General features: G+C 43.0%; 1 protein-coding gene across 10 annotated transcripts in view; it reads right to left on the bottom strand.

The window, feature by feature from the left end:
- ABI1 (abl interactor 1) overlaps positions 1-24528 on the bottom strand; it is a 97448-nt gene that overhangs the window by 50671 nt on the left and 22249 nt on the right. For all 10 annotated transcript variants that reach the window (XM_079948145.1, XM_079948142.1, XM_079948144.1 and 7 more), the window contains exon 2: positions 6769-6936. In XM_079948145.1, the coding sequence (XP_079804271.1) occupies positions 6769-6936 (168 nt within the window). The remainder of the gene's footprint in view (positions 1-6768; positions 6937-24528) is intronic.

Raw genomic sequence — 24528 nt, 5'->3', positions numbered from 1 at the left:
TCAAAAATGAAGGGGAAATGTGTGTGCGTCCTATGGAGCGAAGACGCCATAGCCCCGCGACCCTCGCCCGGCTGGAGAGGTGACGCGCGGCTATGGCAGGAGCCTCTATAGCCGCGCGTCACCTCTCCAGCCGGGAGAGCACGCGCGGGGCAAAAGAAGCCCCCCGCGACCTTCTCCCAGCTGGAGAGGTGATGCGCGACTGTGGCAGCAGCCTCTCAGCTGCGCCTTTCCGCTGCTCCCTGACCTGCTCTTTGGGGCTGGTGGTGGGCTTCCCCCCGCCAGCCCCAAAGAGCAGGTCGAAAGGAACCTGAAGCCTGGAGAGCGAGAGGGGTCGGTGTGCACCTTGTTTTAGAGCGGGAAAACAAGAGGGGGGAAATTCTCCCCCTCTCTGTGCAGCGCCTCCTGCCGCTTCGCTGAAGGGGAGCTGGGCAGAGAGGGGGAGAATTTGTTTTTTCTTGTTCTCCCCCCTCTAAAACAAGGTGCGTCCTATTGTCCGGTGCGTCCTATGGTGCAAAAAAAATACGGAAGTGGAAGACAGGATTCCTAAACTCAACCATTAGCAAAGTATGTAGAGGTAGAATACCGATGCAATGCATTTGTGCTGAAGTTGTGCTGCAGTTTAGAATTTTAGAGCACCAGGGAGCACCCTCTAAAAAGCCTCTTTTTTCTGCTCTCCAGTTCTCTCTCTCCATCTCTCCACAAAACTCTCTCTTCAGCTAGAGCTTTGAAGCTCTGGGGCTGGCTGGAGGCTGCACGGGAAAGCGGCGGCAGCTGAGCTACCCCATACGTCAGCTGTTAGATGGGGAGGCTGCGCAGCCTAAACAAAGCCCTATTGCTCCTCAGGTGTCTTTGGGGCTTCCTCTACCCTCACCAACATCCTCTTCAGGCTCCAGGGAGGGTCTCTGAATTCTCCAGCTCCGTTCCACCCCCAATTTCCTCATATGATTCTGTCATCTATCTATCTATCTATCTATCTATCTATCTATCTATCTATTTCCCAGCACATAAGGGGGAGGGAGATGCCTGTACAGTGGTACCTCGGGTTACACATGCTTCAGGTTACATACGCTTCAGGTTACAGACTCCGCTAACCCAGAAATAGTACCTCGGGTTAAGAACTTTGCTTCAGGATGAGAATAGAAATAGTGCTCCGGCGGCACAGCAGCAGCAGGAGGCATTAGCTAAAGTGGTGCTTCAGGTTAAGAACAGTTTCAGGTTAAGAACGGACCTCCGGAACGAATTAAGTACTTAACCCGAGATACCACTGTATATTCAGAACTACTTGCTACAGTAAAGTAACAGTAATGCACCATCTGTTTTGGAGACGTTCTACAACAGGTGTGTGAACCCTTAAGGCCTTCCAATGCTGCTGAACTACAACTCCCATCAGCCCCAGCAAACAAGGCCAATAGATAGGGATGATGGGCGCTGTAGTTCAGCAGCATTTGGAGAGCCAATGGTTCCCCACACCGTTCTACAACAAGCAAAGGACCTTAAGTCCAACAAAACTTTTGCAGCAAACCTGCTATATTCTTTCAAAGGAATCTCAACTCAGAAGAGATTGGTTGTCTGCAGCTTCATTCCAAGTTGTTTTATTTATTTATTTCATGGCAAGGTGAGGTGAGCGGGGAATAACTGTTCATACTCTTCAAGAACGTATAGCATGTTTAATGCTATCAACGTCTTCTTCACTTTACAGCAAGGAGGGGGAAGTGTCGCTCTGCAGATGTTGGGACACCTAATTGCATCAGTCCTAGCCAGCATGACAGCTGGTCCCCTGGAGAAACATAGTTCCCCCCACCCTTGCTCACAGCACGGCAATGCAAAGTGTTTTGAACACTCTAAAAGCACCATATAAATGCTATTGTTCCATTTACATGATGGTCATTATCAAATGTTGCTGTAAAATGTGTTCATAACTCATGCTCCTGTTGTTATTACATTCAATTTCTTACTCGCCCTTCACCACAAGTTCCCAGGCTGGGTTACAGCAATTTAAAAATACAATATTAAAATTGGTTTAAGACAAATACAATCAAAAGAATATTATGATCATCGACATCAAGTGCCCAATTTTAAAATGTTGATTCTAATCATCACGGGGCAGGAAGAGACACGGGGAAACTGGAATTCATCCAGAGGACAAATACAACATACATCAAGAACATGTCATGCCGAAGACAATTGAGGTCTGATGCGATTTCAGAACATTTGGTGGTTTGATAATACCAGGTTACATATAAAAAGGAAAGCATTGTTCAGAAGCAGCTTTTTATTTTGTGAGAAATTATACACCCACCCCCACCCACTGACACAAATCAGAGCTATAAATGCATGAAAAACCTTGGGCTTCAGAGTTTTTAGTGCTGAATATTACGCAACTTTTTGAAAAGAAGTATTAATTGTGCATTAATCATAGCAGCAGCATTTACGCTATTTCAGCACTAATTGATGCTTTTCTGGCAACTTTTTATGGATCAAAAATTACATATTGAAAATATAATCCTAAAATAGAACGCCGCAGATAAAACTCTCTTGTTCCATAGTTATAACACAACAGCTTCTGGCTTTACAAATCCCTGGCATTTGAAAAAAAATATTCATTATTTTTTTAAAAAAAAACAACAGATCATAAGCAGGAGCTTTCAAACACCACAATGCATTAAGGCTGCACAAGATATTGTTTTTATTCCTGAATCTGTGCTTTGAATAGTTTGCATTAAGCAAGACATTGAATACTCCAGAAATAGCTCTAGCTGTAGAACTCCTTCCTGGATACCTGCTGATGCTCAGACATCTTTCCAGAAGTGTCAAAAGGGCTTCCCACTTATGTAGCTGGAAGTTGCCAGGCTTAGAATGGTAAGACCATTTTAGAATATAACCTTCCTGTTTTCATGCAATTCTTTACAAGCCCTCAAAACATCCACTAAGGCTGTGAATTTCAAACAACTGCTTGATTCCATGCATGTGGGTTTGGTCAGAAGTTCCCAAACTGTGGCCCACAAGAACTTCATTTATGTGTGCGTGCAGATTTGTGGTTGAAGATGTGAGACAGATGGCACAGCCATACCATTAAGTATTTATATTGACTTTCAATTGTATTTTTTATTGCTTCTTTTATTTCTTATATTGTATTTTTTAATTCAAATTATAACACAATAAAATACAATACGTAAGAAATAAAAGAAGCCATGAAAATACAATGAAAAACCATACAGCGTCTATTGCAGCACATTAGAACAGGGGAATAAAGTCATAAAGGGGTCCGCTGAGACCCTCGGCAATTTCCAAGTTGTGTGTGTGGTGGTGGGGAGTTTGGGTTAAGTAATAAACAAAAATGCCCTGATAACTCTTTAAACTCTCAGTTTTTGCAGTAAAGTATCACGCACCTCACACATAAAAGCATGGTCTTCATTCCACATGGATATATCTGCCAAAAAAACCCCTTCCATCCATCTTCCACAGAACCTACTCATTGCAGAGTATTCTGAGGAAGGTATTCTAGGGTGCACACTATTCATGTCGGAATAGCACAGACCTCTTGCAGTCATTGTAACCTCACACGGACTGAGAGGGCGCCCCAGAACACATTCACACACACTGCTTCACTGTGGCTACACAGTTCAATAGCAGTGGAAGTTTGTCCTCTATTCATGCCTTTCTGTGAATCTTGCCCTCAATACAGAAACTCCTAAGAGGTTTCTAAGGAATTCCTGGAGCCCCCAGAACAGTCTGAAAACTGGTGCCTTAAAAACCACACTTTAACTTGAAGTACATGCCAATATCCCAAACTAATGGCACTTAACCAGGCAAGCTTGGGACCTATTTTGCTAACAGCAACTGCCCAGGTAAGTAAGGCTTACTGAAAATCTGGGACTTCAGTAGTGCATATGATTTCGCAACCAACTTAGCAAAACCCTTACTGGGAAGACCCTAGGAGGCCATGGTAGCGGCAAGCAATTTCCCTTTCAACAGCTCTTTCAGAAAGTCCAACTTCCTCTGACATTTCTGGTAGAGATGCTGAAATGTGAAAGAACAGCGAAGTCCGACAAGTGTTTTGAACCCCAAGGGAAACCTAGCAATAAGTATAGTAGCCTAGCAGGAGAAACTGCTGAAAGGAAGTTGCTTAAGAGTTAACAGCTATTGGAAATGCAACAGTTGATTCCATCTTGTAGACGAGCAAGCCATGCTCAGAGGGAACCACAGTTGTCACACTCAAGCCACAAATTAGGAGGAAAGTAGTTGCTAAATGGAGGATGGAGCAGAATATGCAGATGTTTTTGCTTTTTTTGTGTAAATCCCAACCCAAAGAGGCCTTCAAAAAATCTCAGAATGCAATGCACCAGATCTGCCTTCTACAACTTCCGCTGCAGCACATTGCACTGCGAAGTGCTGGCAAATAAATAATTATAGTTCTTCCTATCCATGTAGACAAAGTGGCTTAACTCAAAAGACAGCGCGCGCACACACACACACACACACACCAGTGTTTGAAACTCCCATTGTTCTGAGTGCATTTTGCAACAGGGAATTTCATTAGTGTGAGCAGTTTCTGAGCTCTGGTAGCAGTACTACACCTAACATTTCAGATAAAAACTGCAGAGTGGAAAGGAAGGAGGACTTTTTTCTGCCTCCCCACTTCCAGCTACTCTCTGAAGACTGGAGAAGAGACACTCTTAAGAATATTAGGGGAAGGACTGAAAAATGAACATGTGAAAAATGAACAAAATATTTTAGCTGCAGTTCATTCATTTTCAGCTTTGTAGTCTTGCTATTAAAAAAACACGCACCTAGATATTCTGTTGTTGCGCCCATAACCTAGGTTTAAGGTGCCATTTGGCTCCTGGCTTTCATATCTGTTTCTAACAGCCACACACACACACACACACACACACACACACACACACACAAAATCATAGAGGTAAACTAAGTGGAAAGCAAAGGCTGGGTATAGGATTTTGTTTTTCAAATAAAGTTAATGAAGAACAACTGGCTAACTTTTTAAAAGAACCTCACAATGCTAGAGCTAGATATAAGTTAAACTTTTATAAAGAAGTCTGGGGAGGCTTATACAACAGAGATTAATTTTCAAAAGGCCTAACGACCAAAAGAGCTACAAGTGTCCTTGCTAAATACTCTCAAAATGCTTTACAAAGCATTAATTGTTCACAATCTTTTAGCAAACAGTTCATGTATCAGGTGACTCAAAAGCTTTCTTCATAGCAAGGCCTTCAGCTCAAGCCAAGAGCTAAACAAAACAAGAGGCTGCACCTTTTGTACCAGCAGAGAATTCAGACTATGGCACAATTAGTATTAATAAGCAGCCAGTAAGATATAAAACAAGCTTATAAGATTAAAGACAATCTGGCTAGGGGAGGGGTGATCAGTGACGCCAATAACTTATGTCTACTGATTTCAGTGCTCTTAGTATGACTTAGCTTGATATCACCCAACATCCACAAACCCGCTGATGTCCTGCCATTTCAAAAATAAAACCAAAAAAAGGTATATTTATATATATATCTGCTCTTTAGCCATTTGCTTTATGTATCTAATGCTAACAGTCTGCAACTGTAACGAGAAGTCCATTCATTCAGTAAACTATGGCTCTCGCTTACCCACCAAACCAGAATCTAACATTACAATTGTACCTTGGTTTTCGAACAGCTTAGTTCTCAAACGTTTTGGCTCCAGAACGCTGCAAATCCGGAAGTGAATGTTCTGGTTTGCAAACTGTTTTTGAAAGCCGAACGTCCATCGGGGCTTCCAATTGCCTGCAAGAGCTTCCTGCAGCCAATCAGAAGCCGCGTTTTGGAAGTCGAACGGACTTCCGGAATGGATTCTGTTCAACTTCCAAGGTACGACTGTAGTTTGATTGTGATTTGAAACACTGGTTCGAAGGGCAAGTGAATGTAGTGACTGTTGTTGTTGGCATCCGTCGGTCTCAGTTGGCAATGGAGGGGTGTGCCTTTGGGGGTGAAATCAAACTGTTGGAAGATCGCAGCACTTGCTGCGTCGGTAGCAGAGATGCCAACTTGCAAGGGCGATTGGGAGGGGGCAACATCACACTGCTTCGGCCATCCTCCCCCTCTGCGGAAGGAGAAGAAGCTAGCCACTGAAGGCGTGCCGCGCTCAGCTCCACCCCCGTGTTCTTTGGACATGGGAGGGGTGCAGCCCCCACCCAAAAATATTGGGAGGGCCCAAAAGGGCTCGGGCCCCCAAGAGCTGGTGCCCCTGGGCTGTAGAAACAGATACAGAAGAGATGTGCTTTGTTGCAGACGGGACAGATTGAGGCGTCCAGTTGTGCCAGTGTGGTGTAGTGGTTAAGAGCGGTAGTCTCGTAATCTGGGGAACCGGGTTCGTATCTCCGCTCCTCCACATGCAGCTGCTGGGTGACCTTGGGCCAGTCACACTTCTCTGAAGTCTCTCAGCCCCACTCACCTCACAGAGTGTTTGTTGTGGGGGAGGAAGGGAAAGGAGAATGTTAGCCGCTTTGAGACTCCTTAGGGTAGTGATAAAGCGGGATATCAAATCCAAACTCTTCTTCTTCTTGTGCTACTGTAGATGCATTTCTTCTTTCTGTGCTACGACTAGCTACAAAAGGTGATCCGAACACAGTAGAGAACGAAAGCATATGCAAGCCTAAGGCTTATTTACATTACTATCAAACCATGAGTTGGCATTGCACGTGAACCATCTCAAAAAATCTCTCACATCTTTGGAACACCCAAGAAAAGTATATCTTTAACATCTCTGGGGGGAAATTACCTGGGAAATATGATTGATTGAGGACTCCATTCTCCGGAGCTGGGACGCTTGGATATCCAGTAGTTGGAGCACATTGTTGGCCAGTGCATTGATCTGATAAGCAACACTGGCCAAAGACTGAGTTGTGTATGCTTTGGTCTCTTCTAATGCTTTCCTTTTGTCTGGAGCCTGAAGGAATGAAGAGAGAGAGATGTATTATTTTTCGAAGTTCAGAGAGAGGGAGAAGAACCTCTTTAATAATTTAGATCACCCAGAAGACCTTATTACTGGATGTGCAGTCTGATAAGGTGGAACCAGAAATCCGCAACACAGAGAGAGCAGAAGGAATAAGCAACTAGCAGCATATGGTCTTGTTTAAAACTCTGCTGCAGGATCAGTAGAAAACCTCTAATAATTTACAACAGCAACACTTTTATAGCTCTCCCATATCTTTTATTCTAGGCAGCGAATGGAGGATGGTGGAATAAAACCTCCCCAATATTCTTGAAGTGTAGAATTTCAGAAATCCTGCGTAAATCAGGAGGGCACATTCCTTCCCTCTCCCCCCCCCCCCCCCCGTGCTAGATGTTCTCTTTCCCACAATCCTCCTAGAAAAAAAACGGCATTGGGTCTAGATTGCCTACTAAAACTTTTGGAGAAATGCTTTAAAAGCTTTCCTTACTGCTTAAACCAGTTACATTTCTTATTGTTTTACAAATACAACTTGCTAAACAAGCATTTTCCCAATGTTATTTGTGAGTTCCACTAAAATTAAAAAGGTGCTCAGCATGCTATTAACTTATTGAATTAACTGTAGCTGATGGCCACTCTTTTAGATGGCTTCAAAACTGGATCAGACAGATTCATGGTCTATCAATGGTGCATAGATAGATTAGATGGATTGATAAATGATAGATAGATAGATAGATAGATAGATAGATAGATAGATATAGATAGATAGATAGATAGATAGATAGATATAGATAGATAGATAGATAGATAGCGATACACACATTCCCTCCAAGTTTAGAATCAATATGCCTCTGAATGCCAGTTACTAGGGAGCAACAGACCTTGGCCTAATCCAGCAAAGCTCTTTCCCCCTAAAAGTTGGGACATATATGCCATTACTCCACTGATACATCAGTACATCAGTCTCAATAATTTCCAAAATTTAACGGAACCACTCCATCCATTCTTGGAGTGAAGTTCCAATACTACAGAACCTAGATTTTTTGCCAGAACTAGAAGATTCCTTGATTGCCCACCACAAAATGTCAGCCTCCAAAATATTCAACAGCAAATTCAAAAAGTTCAAATTCTAAGCTTTGGCTCAGCATTCATAACATTGGACTCACACTGTTAAGGGTATTGCTTAAGCAAAAGGGCAGCTCCAAAACACAACTTTTAATTATGAAAATTAAATTTCCTTGTGCATGTTGGGAAGGGGCAAAGAAAGCACTTCCATTCATGTGTTTCACCCAGCTACATCTTTGCTCTCTCACCTTCCTCTGCAACACTAACTACAACTTAATCAAACAAGTCCCATCCTCCTGCCTCCCACAGAACAGCTGTTCAAAACATGAGTGGAATATTGCAGGGACCCGAGACCTTCAACAGCCTATTGCTAAAATGTTGGAGAGCACATATACGAGCATCCAGTGCCAGCAGCTATGAACAGCCCGTTTGCAATATAGGGCTGATACATAAGATACTTTCCTAAGGCTATTAAACAGTTCAGAGCTGGAGTGAGATTTGAATCAGGGATTTTCTGGTTTCCAGATTATATACTGTGCCACAGGATTCTACATCACTTCTCACAAACAGGAGAATGTGGATAAGCAGAAGAAGGGCAAGCAAGAAGAGACAGTGCAAACAGTCAAAATAATGGAGGGACAAAACCTCTAAGCTATCTAGAACCAACATTCAGCCTGCCTTCTAACAGATAGGTACAGTAAAAATATTTTAGGGCCAAATAAAATTGCTTTATCTTCCTGCAAAGATGGCTAAGGCAGCATTTGGGACTGCTACAGCTGCAACATCCACGCAAGGCTTCTGGGCTAACCTAAAGCCTTTATGATCTCCAGGTCTCTCTGAATTGTGGCACTTGCAAACTTCCCAAGTCTCCTGACGTCGCTTAGATCGAGAGCATGCTGCAGCTGATAGACATGCACAGGAAGCCGTATGCAGGAAGAGCAGCCTTTTGCTTTTCCGGAATGATAAGCATATAGTTGAGACAGGTTGCTATCAAAACGCTAAATGAAGCACACCATTTCCGTTTGGCACAGCACTTTATATCTACCAGAGTGCTTCTTTCAAAGGAAGAAATATTGCTATTGACAAACTGAAATGTGCAAACAGGAAGGCACAAACATACAGACACAGGTTCTATGCAGCCTTAAAAAAAAACAACCTAAATAGCAAGCTTAGCCAGGAAATGGAGTGTTCAATTGGCACTCAAACCAAGCTTTGTATTTCCTGACTGCAATGAGTGCAAACCGGAGCTTTCAATGTTGCATCATTAACCCCTCCATCTAAATGTCTTTCCCTACTATTAAAATTGCAGTGGAATCGAAAGACTGGGGCAATAAGGAGGGAGACATGCAGCAAAAATGCTTCTTCTATTCGCAAAGAAGCAAAAGGAGCTGGGGTGCAGTATTATAGGTGTGCAGTGCTATTACCATCTCTTCTCAACACACCAAACAAGGCTTTTCCATTGGATAACTACATTTCTCTCAATGGCCAGTTTAATAAAAGAATGTTTGTGCTGGCTGGGAAAGTTCCAACCAACAAGTAACTGGAAGCCAGGTGTCCTATGAAAGCATTCAAAAGGGTTAGAACTAGCGAGTAGAGACAGGTCCACCCACGGACTCCCAACCTTTCTGCATTGAGCAGAAAGATCTGAGAGGGTCTTCTGCTTGAATTCACTTGCAAGTCTCCCAATGGTCAGGGTTCCCGATCACAAGGGGCTTGCAAGTGCATTCAGTCAAATGCGCTTATTATGAGCCCCCTTCAGACCTTCTAGGAAGGTCAGGGGTAAAGCAGATGTCTTCAGCACATTTGTAGCATTGGAAGTTGAAGCCCTCTAGCATTCAAAATAATGCAGGAGTAAAGCTAAAGAGAAGACAGTAGTTTTTGTACTTGGAATCATAGAATTGTAGAGGTGGACGGGACTCTTGAGAATCATCCAACCCCTTGCAATGCAGGAATATGCATTGTCCCATCCAGGAATCAAACCTGCAACCCTGGGATTATCAATACCATGCTCTAACCGACTGAGCTATCCAGGCACCTACACTATACACCTTCCACATTAACCTCCAGCTTTGATAAGATAAACTGCTGTTGTACTTTGGATGAGGCTTTTACCCCTCACTTCCAAGAGTCCCACAAGGCCTGGATGGGGATATAGCCATGCCTTGCACCTAAGTAGTTCTCCCTCTGGAGGAAACACATTTTTCATTTACTACTTTGTCCCTGGAGGCAACTTTATGAACAAACTAATTAACTGTCTGCTGCAACATACCCCTGTGCTATACTTCCAGCTTGTCACAGATGAAAACAGGGATTTGCAACACTATAAAACTCCTATTCTCAAGTCAAAGATCACTTAGTAAGCTCCACTATGACTACAATACTATCACTTGGACGCTATATTCATTTAATCTACAAGAGCCCTGTCCTTCACAGGTCCAGCAGCCAAGAGGGCAATGGTTATTATGATGAAAATTATAGTCAAAAAAACACACCCCTATTTGTCTACAATACTATGCTCCGTGGTGAAAGAGTACTGATTGCAGTGAGTGAAATGGCAAGCTGGTACCTCAATGCTCATGTGGTACACAATGAGACACATGTGTTCTAGTCTTCAATGTTTTCAGACCTGGGGCCCACTTTGAACTCAAACATGCATTTGAGGACCTATTTCTTTTTAAAAATTTACTGTAGATTTGTATACTGCTGCTTTTCCAGGTTGTGACCCATCTTAGATGACGCAGCAGCAGATCCTGGTCACTAGTTAAAGGTCAATGAACGAGCAGACAAGGTGAATGATAACATTAAGCAACTTACCAGCAGCTTACACTAAAAAATACCAAAAGCAAGCATGCTCGCATGGCAGAAATGGGGATGGCAGGACAATGGTTTACCAGAAGCAGGGACAAGGCAACAGGGACCTTCTCTGGTAAATACAGAGAGTTGGCCTCTGTAGTAACTTCCTTCCTCCACTTTGACACTGAGGGATGCCTCCAAACATTGTTGGCAAAAGCCAGCCAGGTGCCATTATCTTTCTGATTATTTAGCCCTAGGAAGAGAAGCCCTGTGTGTCTCAAAAGCTTCCTTTCATCATGTTTAATACCTGTGGGTTCAAATAAATGATTTTGCATATTCTGCTTTTTTTAACAAGTCTTTCTTGAAAAGGGTTGCTGTAAAGAGTTGCTATAATTTTTGCAACAAGAACTACAATTTAACCTGTATTGGGGCTGTGTAGCTGAAAAGCAGCACAAATGTTCATATGTAAATGTGCTGAGGAATCAGTTCAATTGTTGTAAGGGGGGGGGGAGAGCTGCAGCTAAACTTCTTTTTAACAACCCCTTGAATAAACAGACCTGTACAATTTAAATGCATGCAAGCCTATAAAAGATGCTGAATGAATTCCTGCTGAAAAGAAATTCAGAAGTTTTGCATTGAGCCCTGCATACGTTTTCATGTAGCCCAGTCTACTTAGCACTGGCTGGTGAGAAACAAATTAGATTATTTTAATCCATTTACACATGACTTAAACAATCTGTCCACATCACATTTTACTTAGCACAGGATGCTGTAACCTACAGAACTGTGCCAAGGAAAGACAATGGTCAACGTGCTTTCATTTAAGCAATTCACTTCCGCTAATTCACCTCACTTATTGCTTAAGCTTTCTGAGAAACCTACAGAATTCAATTTACATTTCCTGGCAAGTGGAACAGTTTAGCTAGTTATGTTTGTCCTCAGGTTGTAGCAGCACTTGCAGTACATTAATTGTAGACTGAGGAATTAAATTCTACTCCCACCAGTTTCAATATGTGACAGCTTATTGGACAGGCCTATGTCAGTATCAATGTTTCAGTGTAATTCAAGCACCCCCTATCTTACATGAAGTGATCCTCATAAGAAAGAGCATTGGAAGGGAATATGTTTCCACTCTCAGAACTGCAAAAGGCCTGTATGTTTAGGTGTATGCTGCATACAGCTATATCTTTTTTAAAAAGATATGGAATCCACAGAAACCTAGTACATCTGTTAATACAAAAAGCACTTTCTTAGTCCTCATTGTGGCAAAGAAAGGTTGCAAACACTACGGCAGCATTTGCTGTAGACTCAGAAACCAGAGAGTTCATTGGTCGTGGGCACACATTCCTCTGGGTCCACACAAGCTCCGGGTCCACAATGCTCCTGTCACACACTTCCATGCAGAAAAGGAGAGTGGGGAAATCCCAAGCAGCTGAGTGGGCAAGGCTCCCCAGACAGACTGACTTTTGATCTAGGGCAAACTTGTTTTCCCCTGGATCACCTGAAAAATGCTGAGTGTCTTGGCAGACTCCTTATTGATTTTGCTGCCCATTGTAGAAACTGCAGTGTGCTACATTATATACTCTATGAATTTTAATTGCATTTTTACAGACACTTCACAGGCCACAAGAATGAAGGTCACGGGCGATACTTTGGGAACCCGTGATCTAAGGGCATTTCCCCTCCCCCACTACTATTATATTGCTAATCACAATATTTTAATTTATTACCTGCCCTTCACCCTAAGGTGCCAGGGTAGGTTACGGTAATAAAAAATGCAACATTAAAACTGCTTACAATCGAAAAAAGTGGGTCCCAAAAATGTACCCCTCAGATACCTACTGCCAGGGTAGAGAGGTGCAGCTATGAGCCAAGTTTAAGAGCTAAACTCAACCTGCCCAGAACACAGTTCTCTGATCTAACAGCTGAATGCAGAGCTGCCTCCCTCTTCCTTCTGGGCTCGGAGGATGGACAAGAAACTGGTCATCTTGACCAGGGGTAGGCAACCTAAGGCCGGATCTGGCCCAATCTCCTTCTCAATCCAGACCACAGTCAGTCTGGGAATCAGCATGATTTTACATGAGTAGAATGTGTCCTTTTATTTAAAATGCATCTCTAGGTTATTTGTGGGGCCTGCCTGGTGTTTTTACATGAGCAGAATGTGTGCTTTTATTTAAAATGCATCTCTGGGTTATTTGTGGGGCATAGGAATTCGTTCCTTTTTCCCCCCCAAAATATAGTCCGACCCACCACATGGTCTGAGGGATGGTGGACCAGCCCACGGCTGAAAAAGGTTGCTGACCTGTCAGCTAGCCAGCTGCATGCGTTGCTGCACTTAGCAGAGAAACACTCCCGGCAGCCAAATTCCTTTCTTTATTTCCTTCTGACAAGATTACATGCAGAATAAACAAGTGATGACACGTTGCTCTAACTGCTTTCTCTTTTCCCTCTCCCTCGAGACCAACAGAGCCAACGGCCCCTTCCGTTTTCCCCTGTGACGTGGATCCCCCTCTCTCTGAAGCACCCCTTCCTCCCCAGACTCACTATCCTCTTCTCTGTCTTCTGAGGAGGACTCAGTACTGAGCAGTGGAGATCGTTCCCTGTATCCTCCAATTCTTTCCCCCCTCGCTGCCTGCAGTTCCTTGACATGACCCCTCATCTTGACACTTCAAAAATGAAGAGCTATCTTAAATCAGGATTCCATTGTACACAGGGTGTCTACCTACTGGATGTGCCTTCATTCTGTCTTAGCAAGGAGGGGCAGGCACTGAAAGCGTGTCTGAGGAGAAGTGGTTTCATTTAGTTCTGTGCTTCTTCTGCAAGAAGAGGATGCAGCCAGAGTTGGCTAATTTTGCTTTCTCTCCCCGCCCCCCGCCGACCTCACCCCTGTTCAGACTCCATTTGGGAGGCAGCCACAACACCAGTTTCTCCCCATCTCCCTTCCCATGTTTCCCCTCCCCTGACAGATTAGCTTTTCCAATGTCACACTAGGAAGTGTGGCATTCACGTGGCAATGGGCGCGTGCAACATCTCCTTTCCACACACCGCACCACAGAAGCAAGACTGAGGCTAACCATGAAGGAACAGGCGAGGTGTAGCCAGGCATTTGCAAATGCCGTAACAGGCATGTTTTTCTTGCTAGCCTCAAGTATTGCTTAACTTCTACACTATCCTGGAGGGGAAAGCAGGGGGCACTGTTCTAGACACTTTTCTTTTTACCTGAATAGAGTAAGAAGAGAACTGCTCGTGCAGGTGGTGGTAAAGGAAGCCGCAGAAGGCCAGGGCACGGAGAAAAAGTACCGCTTCCCCAATTTGCAAGGCTGCTGTAATGACTTCCATACTTCCATTGTGCCTGACCAGCATATTTTGGAGAAAGCAAAACCTAAGGGTTTGTGAAGCAGTTTACAAATAAAATGTGCACAACTGAAAGCAATTTTCGGTTTAAGGTTCATTCAGGCGTTCTTAACAGGCAGAGGGCCTTTTTGGTAGTGGTGCCCACCCTGTGGAATGCCTTCCACCAGATGTTAAGGAGATGAGTAATTCGATAACATTTAGGAAACTGAAGGCAGCCCTGTATAGGGAAGCTTTTTAAAATTTTCTAAGTTTTTCTAATATGTTTCTAATATTTTCTATGCTGGAAGCTGCCCAGAGTGGCTGGAGCAACCCAGTCAGATGGGCGGGGTACAAAAAAAAAAATATTATCATCAACAACAACAACAAAGCCCAGGACTTTAGTAAGTCTCAGATTACTAACTGAGTGACCCTTCCCTTTCTGCCTCTAAAGACCTGAACAGGCAGTTTTCATCACCACGACCTTAGCATGGCTTCACCCAAACTCTCCGGTGTTGAAGGAGTATCAAGGGATTCGTTGCTAGATGGACATTGTGAGTCTAGCAAGGCTGCAAGGAGAAAGGATGCTGAACTCTCTAACTCAGCTGGAGTCATCTGGTATGCAGCCAAGGGAAGACTCTTGAAAGAGGAGGGGGAGAGCAGGAAATAGCAAGAGAGTTGGAGACATTTCATTTGTCATTCCTTCCACAATTTTCAGGCTGCAACTAACTGCCAGTGCCAAAACAGTACCACTAAGGCACAAGAGGGAGGTCTCAGCAAACTTGGGAGAAGCCCAAGGTTTGCAGAAGTACGAAAGATATTGGATGGCTTCAAAAGCATGAGGGGGTTTGACAAATTCATGGAAGATAAGGCTATTGTGATGGCTACTTAAACACAATGGTCATGTTTTAAGCTCCACTGTTGAGACACTATGCTTCTAAACACCAGTTGCTGGGAGTCACAGATGGGGAGGGCATTTGCAACATCCCCCGTGGAATTATTTTGAGAAGAAGTTATATTGTTTCAGATCACCAACCAGGAAAGTGCCTTTCCTCTGCTAATCCCCAATACTGAGCATTAACTTCCCTTATTAATCAGTGCCTACATATACAATTAATAATCACTGGGAGAGAGAAAGCCTCACCCCTGTAAACTCTATACAGCCAGTTGCTGGCATCTGTCTGTCTTGGAAGACAATGGAGGAGTGAGCCTTTTGGGGTGGAGTCAATCCGTTCGAGAGTTACAGTGCCTGCTGTGGCTGTAGAGCATGGGTAGACAAACTAAGGCCCGGGGGCTGGATCCAGCCCAATTGCTTTCTGAATTTCTGAATCCGGCCCACAGACGGTCTGGGAATCAGCATGTTTTTAATAATAATAATAATAATAATAATCAAGTGTTAAAAACAATACAGCATTAAATATTAAAAACTTCCCTAAACAGGGCTGCCTTCAGATGTCTTTTAAGATAGGATAGCTGCTTATTTCCTTCACATCTGAAGGGAGGGTGTTCCACAGGGCAGGTGCCACTACCGAGAAGGCCCTCTGTCTGGTTCCCTGTAACCTCACTTCTTGCAATGAGGGAACCGCCAGAAGCCCCTCGGTGCTGGATCTCAGTGTCCGGGCCGAATGATGGGGGTGGAGACACTCCTTCAGGTATGCAGGGCCGAGACATGAGTAGAATGTGTCCTTTTATTTAAAATGCATCTCTGGGTTATTTGTGGGGCCTGTCTGGTGTTTTTACATGAGTAGAATGTGTGCTTTTATTTTAAATGCATCTCTGGGTTATTTGTGGGGCATAGGAATTCGTTCATTTTTTTTTTTTTTCAAAATATAGTCTGAGGGACAGTGGACTGGCCCCCTGCTGAAAAAGTTTGCTGGCCCCTGCTGTAGAGACTGATATGGGAGAAACTTTTTTTGTTGCAGCTGGGGCAAATGAAGGCGTCTGGTTGCGCTACTTGCAGATACACCATGGGAATTCTTCTCTCTATGCTCCTCCAAAAGGTCATTCCTCCTCTGGTCACTGCTATGGATGCAGGACCTGATTTCCTGACTCCAAGCAGCAGCCCTATATATGCCCTGACACAAGAGACTCCTTGGTGTCTCTCAGCAGTTTGAAGTAACCCTCTAATGCAGCCTGTGTCAGCCCTGGGTCCCCAGATGACAATGAACTAAAACTCCCACCATGCCTCTCTAGCAGGAGCAATGGCTGAGAGTTGTAGTCCAACAATATATGGGAACCCAAGGTTGAGAAAGGCTGCTCTAAAGTGTTATCCGTCCACCTCTTATGTTTGGTGTTTTGTTTTTGGTTTTTTAAGAACTTGGAAGGCTGGCCTGCACTTTTAAGGCACTATTCAACTATTTTCGTTATTTGTTGTAGAAACAGGTCGCAGTTTCTCCAAGCTCCCCTCGAGTTCCTGTTCAGCTCAGTCTAAGCCTTCCACACGTGATCTGTGATAATGTGTCCCGGAGGTTTAATTATCCCACTTGCGCTAGCTAATGTTTACAGACTACGAGCCAAGAGTCCAATTTGCAGCAACGATTAAGAACTGTAAATCCAGAGGTCATTTAAAATAATTACGAGAGCGCTACCTATCGAGTGAGGGTTGTGGGTTTTTGTTTTTTGAGGTGGGGGGCTTGAGATATTGCCGGGCGTTTCTTCACGTTTCCACAAAGCTTTTAAGAGGTGCTTAGCAGGAGCCCAGCTCTTGCCATTATGGCCCAGGAGCAGGTCCGCCATGACCTCAATACATAAGATAGGAAGGAAGAACGCCAGGTCAGCACTCACTAAGGCAGCAGCCACAGAACTCCTCTGCACCATGGGGAACAGTCTGGAGATTAATATTTAACAAGGCAGAACAGAAACATAACTACGTAAGTCTGCTCTTAAAATACTCTGCTCTGTACAGAGGACTACAGACCTAGCCTATAATGGAGAAAGATCTATAGCAGGCGTGCGGAACCTTTGGCCCTCCAGCAATGGAGTTAGTCAATGGCCGGGAATGATGGGAGTTGTAGTTCAGCAATATTAGGAAGTCTCCCACACCGGATCTCTGGGGTTGGGGGCATAAGGAATCCAGGCAGAAGGCCCTGCCAGCACTGGAAAGCATTACAGAACCTTTCAAACACTGTTTTGGCTATATAAGAGCAGCAGCTCCTGAGAAAGTCAACTCCATTGCAGCTGTGGTCGTGGTTAAATGGCCCAGCCACCCACACATGGGTGGGACCCAAAAACAAGACAATGAGCTCGGCATCCTGCTGGGAGGGTCCACCAATTCTGTTGTTTGGGAAAGGCCCACAAGATCAGGTCCTGAGCACATAGCTGCAAGTCAGGATCAAGAGCGAACCGCAGCTTGAGCAAGTCAGCCCAAACGGCAAAACTATAGGTTTGCCATGAGCAAGTATTGGTTGGAGGGGACTGTCATGCAGAGGGAAGTGGGCGAGCCTGAAGCATTCAGCTACTTTGCAGCTGTGTGAGGGTCTCCCCAGGCCAGCACCCCACTGAACCAGCCTGTTAGCCCATCTAGTTCACCACTGTCTCCTCTGACTGAAAAGGATCTCTAAGGCCTCAAGCACAGATATTTTTTTTCTAGCTGCCCTACAGAAGATTCTTTTTGAAGTGGAAATGCCAGACATAAAAAATTAGCTCCCTGAAAAGGGGGGGGGGAGATCTGATGAGAAAGACACATTTACACTTTTGGCTCTGCTTTGTAGTGTGTGTGTGTGTGTGTGTGTGTGTGTGTGTGTGTGTGTGTTCGCCCCACAGAATGTGGGAAAGGGTCTCTCAGGATCCTGGGAAAGGAGGAAAGAGGCAACAGGCCAGCTTGGACATTCCAGCTTTTTGCTGCTACAACTGCTTGTAAAATGACCATTAAAATGTAACGGGGGAAGAATCATTTTGATGTCCACTTGAGGATGAATGTAGATTACAAAATGGTGGTTGCTCAAGGTCCCTTTCCAGCTCTACATTTCTATATTCTTCTGTGCTTAAAATACTATTAATAGTTTAAGGCAGATAGGAAGACAAGGGAAAGGAACAGAAAAGCATGCCAAGTTTGCCTTAGGAAAATGTTTACATTTCAGCTCAGAATGATTACATTTGCTTAGTCACGCTGATTCATAATAACTGCAATTTTTGAGAGGACTGAAGTTCAGGTCATTAAGCTAAACAATATGCATTTAGACCACAAGAATGTGAAAACAGAGGGTTAACTCCGCATTGGTTAATTTCAGAGAAGTACAGCATTAACCAAGGGAAAGCAAAAGAAATTTTCAAGAATTGTGTGCATGGCTGTTTATGCCCTTCAGCTAATAAAAAGAAAACAACTCGGCACCCAAGTAGAGCAGAATTCTCAATCATGAACCATTAATTATACAATCAGCATAAATTATGTAAATTAGCCAACTTGACAACCTCCCCCCTCCCTTACTGTATTATGTTTCTGCCAGTCATGAGAAAAGGATGGGGAAAATGAGTGGCCTTAAGTTTTAACCCCTGTTAAAACTGGGAATCCTTCCTTCCTAGTATCTTCTACTGTCAAGTATAACTTCAGAGCCATTGGTAACTAGAAACTTGCTTTTATAATGTAAGAAGTCCACAGGATGCAGAATTCTGCACAAAACATAAAATTTGTTGCTTGCACTGCAATGCAAATTACACAGAACATTCTGTTCTGAGGATCTTGGCTTTATCTCCTATTTTGCTGTGTCTTACAGTCTCAGCTCCCAAGTTCTTTAACTGTTTGCATTTTTCAGTTAGTAGCAGCTCAAGCTTGATAACAAAGCTGGGAGTCTACTGGCCTTATCAGAACAGGAGATGGTAAGCAGGAACTATGCTATTAGGCAGGAGTCTCAGTGAGAACGAGCACCCACAGAGAACTGGACTGGCACCAAGCCTCACCTACCACCACTGAAATTAGACCACATTCACACCCTTCATTTAAAGCCCTGTGATAGACAACATAGTGTTATGTTAACATATGAGAGTGCTGGAGGTGAAATAGTTAAAACAGGTTACCCAATCAGAACCCAGGGGTAGAGTCAGAGGGACTATAAAACCAGCTCTGGGAGGGGCGAAGGGAGGAGTTCATTGGGAGTTGGGTGGTTAGTTGGAGTGGGAGTGAATTGGGATAGAGTCTGTGGGTAGGTTGAGTTAGTGTAGCAAAAAAGCTGAGTCAGGAACAGTTAGGAACTAGGAAGACAAGTAAATATCTGAGAGGTGGTTTAATGAGAGAGCAGGTAGCAGAAGTTATAGGTCTGGACAGGCAACCCATGATTGTAATGGACCAATACCGTTTATGAAACCACACGCTTGTTAAACTGCAATAAATAAACATAAGTTTATGTTCCAATTTAACCCTGACTGGACTCAGTATTGTACCAGGTAGGGCCTGGGTGGTGGCAGCAAGAAATAAAGTGGTGGCACAGGGATCAATAGACGGTGAAACCTCCGGGGACCCTGTGTGATTGCCACACATGGCTTCCTCCAAACAATTCTGTTTGTTAAGGGTGCTGAGAGTTGTAGTGTAGACAATCTATTGCAGCCAATACACCTGGTGTACACATGGTGCCTGCAACAGTTTCTCCCATTTGCAAACGTGAATCGCCAAGAAAGCTGGGAACCTCCTGCTATTAACCATCGAGTACATAGCGGTCAATTGGTAAACCCAGAAAGAAACCTCCTAACAGACGTCTTGCGGAAGAAAGTAGGTATAGCCGAACTGGCTCGAGGGGCCTACAGCAGCATGGCTATGGAACCATCATCAAATGAGAAGCCAAGGAAATTGAGCCTAGATGGACGGTTAGGTTTGGGCTTCAGGGCAGACCTTGAAACAATGCCAGAGGCACACCAAAGCCCAGCCAACTTATGGAAAGGTGTGTTTTATTTAAGGGGGGAGGGAAGAAGACCCCTTCCCAATGCTTGGCAAGCCTATGTGGGGAGAGAGTGGAGCAGCTACAATGGGGTGCCCAGTGGGGAGCAGAAGGCAGAAAAGTAACAGGTGAAATTGGCCAGAGTGTTACAGGAGGGAAAATAGCTAGGCAGTAAGGGGGACCTCCAGGGGGTACCTTGCTCAAAGCCCTGTTAAGCCCATCATCAGTGCAGTTTTCAAAAATCTTCAAAACATAAGTCAGTCCAGGAAAGCCTGCCCAGGAACAGAGCTGCATGTGGATGGTGAAATATCACAGTTGCTTGGCCATATTCCAGGTCTACTAAACAAGCCAAGAAGCACCTTTACGTGATTTTTAATGTACCCTTCTTAATATATCATGCTTGCAGGGGGTGAGGAGTTTCTTCTGCAACAGACTATAAGAAGCCATAAATTGCCCAAGGCTCTGGGAGACTAGAAGGTTAGGTTACATACAGCTTTTTTCTGCCCCAAAACGTACTGACTAAAATGTTGGGACTCTATCTAAAATGCAACATATCCCTCCGCCCCCCCCCCCCGCAACTACTGGTAGAGCCGACTAATAAAAATCTAGCAAGCAAGAAAAAATATCACCACACATGCAGTCTCCAGTGAAGTCTGAAGTGTAAGCTTTTATATTCCAAAGATATAAAGAGAGATTTTCAGTAGCCAAGGCCAGAAACTTATAAATATAATATATCAAAAAGATAAACAAAGTCGGGGGGAGGGGAGTGAAGAGAAACAACTATCTTAGTCACACAGTTACTCAAATAATTAAGTTTGGAAGGGGCAACCTGTGCCATTTCTGTGTCCATGGAAATTCAGAGCAAAGAAAATGGCAGGGGATTTTGAAAGTGTAACTGAGTTGAGAGACTGCTCTGTTAATTTAGTGGGCCCTTAAGATTGGGACAACGAACTATACATACTCCCTTTTATGTCTTACAAAGGATCATACTGGTATGGATGGAAGGAAAGCCATTAGCCATTAAAAAAACACTCTTTCAGTTACACAAAGGCCCACCAGCATACATTCTTTTTTTTGGGGGGGGGGGAGGAATGGGAGTAATATGGTATGGACTTCAAAGACATGAAAAGGCAATGCTTTTTCTGGTAAAAAAAAAATAAGGTGCTGGTGCTCTTGATAGAAGTGTTGTGGGTGCCAGCACAAAATGGTTGCTAATAAGTTGGTGTGGGCCTAGCCAGTACTCCTCCTGATAAATACTGTCACCAGATAAGAGCATTGCTTATAGCAGAGCCTTCCAAACTGTGTGTCGCGACACGTCAGTGTGTCAGCTACAGTGTGTAGGTGGGTTTTGTGAACGCTCCCTGTGCTGAAAAGGAGTTAGCTTAACCTCCGGTTTGCTAGCAAAACTGAATTGCTGTGTTATGAAATGATGCGTATCTAAAAAGTGTGTCACCAACATGAAAAGTTCCCAATAAGAAATTATTCCCAAATAAAATAAGGCCTGCTGGTGTCATAATACTAGACCATGGTTAGGTAGAAACCATAGTATGGTGCCTTAAATGTTGCTGACATCCCAGAACACATGCAGTAACAAGTTTAGCTAAGCCAGCCACCTGCTGATCAGTTCACATCAAAACTGAACAGGGTTAAATTCCTCAGCATCACTAACTTTAAATCATGGTTTCCAATCCTAGTTTGAAACCCATGCTTAACCTTAAGCCTAACTATGGTTAAGAAAAAAACAAACCATGGTTACACAGCACTGGGGATCCGTAGCATTTTAATATTGCTACTCCTTTCAGAATGAAGAACTGCATGAATTTCCTTACCAAAAAGCAGAAACTGTACTAAAAAAATTGGAGAACCCACGTTAGAAAATGAAAGTGAGGACTGTGAAAACAAGGACTGACTCAAGAAAGAGATAGAAGTATATTTTTCCAATTGGATAAAGCAGAGCAATCACTTCAGGCTTTTAAAACCACCTCCAAATGACAGAAATGTTACCACTATATGTGAAGATTATTCTTGTAGGCAGTGATCTACAAGAATAATTTTCACATCTAGTGGTAAACATTTCAGTCATTTGAAAGTGGTTTATCCAACTGGAAATATATATATATATATATATATATATATATATATATATATACACACACACACACACACACACACACACACACCGGGGTTCAAACTAGGGTAAGTTGGACTATCTGATGCACACCAAAGACACTTATTACAGGAATATGTCAACATGGTCATTCACCATCATTGCCAAATTACCGAGCAATTACGGTACTTGCTTCTGTGTTCAGCCAGTTTATAGACAGATTTGTTCAGCACGACTATCTAGCATCAGATGACACACAAGCCATCAAGAGCAGTCTCAGTGGACTGGAAAGCGAGACACAGACTTACCATGTTTACAATTAGGTCTGGGAAGAAGAGCTAGGGTTATTAAAAGAAGCCTTTTGAGCATGAACAGGTATGTTTATAATAAGCCTGTAGTAATTGGGAGACTCAAGGTTGGATTATACGCTGCTAATTATGTATGCATCTACTTTTAATTCTCCATCTGCGATTTCTCAGAGACTATTTACAAAACGGTTTCCCTATAGACTGTCTAGATATTATTGATTATTTTTTTCCCTGTTACCATTGTTGTCTGTTACTAATGGGGCTTGAAATTAAAACAGCTTAATGTTTACTTTGCTTGCAGGCCGCCATCCATAACACAAGATTGTCTCCAGGATCAGAGTTTATCTAGAGTGTCAATCCGGTTTACCAGCAGAATCGCAGAGAAATGTAACAAAACACACAAAATACAAACAGAACGTATAAAATGTCTATTAAATTGCAATGTGTCATACAAATAAAAAATAACCATGCCAATTACTATGGAATAACCAGTAATGGTCCATTTCCACTAAATGTAGTCTTTATCACGTTAGTATGACAAAGCCCTAATTTGCAAAAAAATGGACTATGGAGTATTCCATAGCAATTGCTATTATTTATGTATTGTTTATATGGCACTTTGCATCTATAAAAGTATTAAGATTCTCATAAGTTCTGGGGCTTGTTTGTGGAGTTGCAGAAACGACACACAGTGTTAGAAACTGGGGTAGAAGAGGTAGGAGCCAAATGACTTCTGGGACCTGGGTTGTGTGTGCCAAAACAGAATGTCTAGTCGCCACGGGACAGGGGTCGACAACACTTTTTATTTATTATATGGATAAGTATGAATTAATATCCAATTCACATAAGTGGCACATTGTTAATATCATATTTTAAGCAGAAATTTTGCTTAATGGTTGCCATTAATTTGATTTTAATTAATTTTTATAATGAAATGTTTTCAGAATGTTGTATTATTTTATTGTTGTTAGCCGCCCTGAGCCCGGCTTTGGCTGGGGAGGGCGGGATATAAATAAAAATTATTATTATTAATTATTATTATTATTATTATTAAATTGTTAATGCATGTTTAGTGTTTACAATAAAAATATTGGCGCCATACTTCAGTTTTCAAAACACTCTACTCTTTATTGTTAAACTCCTTAACATATTGTCTATCCTTAACATTTACTTCAAGGCTTCAAAGCACATACATTTCAGTAATCCTTGAGGGTCAGCAAGGCACCAAAAATGGCACCCAGACTTTTTGAGGTGCTCACAGATGGAGAATCTAGGCAAAAAATGCACCTGGCGCCCTGCTAATTTGGAACCCTGATGACACGGGATTAATAAAAACTTGATTTAAGATTATTCAACTTCTACTTAACCACAGTGCAGTATACTCCATCCCCCAAAGACTACCCAAGTAGCCATCACAAAAACTGGGAACAGCATGAGCTTAGCTATGTTCCGCCATCTTTACGCATGTTAATCTTGGCTGATAATGGAAAACAAACAAAATTTTAAGCCTAGCAGAGCTGACCTGAGTAACAATATATATTATTTAGAGAACACACGCTTGGCTAAATTAAAGACTAAAAAATAAAGTTCACTTTTCAAAACCCTGGGTCATAAAACTCCCATTAAACAAGATGTTCAAAGAGGAGTAGCTAAGGATATTGTAAGTTTCCAAAAATAGGGAAATATGGCCCTTATCTGTTAATACACCAATTTCTAAACCTATTGAAAGCAATATTCTATGAGTGGTTTATATTCTGCTCTTGAGTCTCCTGTTTCTGTAATTTTAATTACACAATAATAAATATTTTATGTTCTCTGTGCTAAAGGCAAAGCCTTTAGATTTTGTAACTAGTTAACACTACCCACACTCTAATTACCACAACTGCAGTGTCTTGAGAGCAGTTTCCTTCACATGTGCATATACCCGCAAATAATAGTACTGGTAGTAATAACAACAACAACAACAACAACAACAACAACAATTTATTACTTGTACCCTGCCCATCTGACTGGGTTGCCTCAGCCACTCAATCCATTACATATAATAGTATTCTGGAGGGGGTCTACAAGCACTTGGCCCAATTTAACTAAGTTTCCATAGCACTCTCTCTACCCTGGG

Source organism: Podarcis cretensis (genome assembly GCF_951804945.1).
Source record: "Podarcis cretensis genome assembly, chromosome: 12".
Lineage (NCBI taxonomy): Eukaryota > Metazoa > Chordata > Lepidosauria > Squamata > Lacertidae > Podarcis > Podarcis cretensis.
This window is presented reverse-complemented; position numbering and strand designations above follow the sequence as displayed.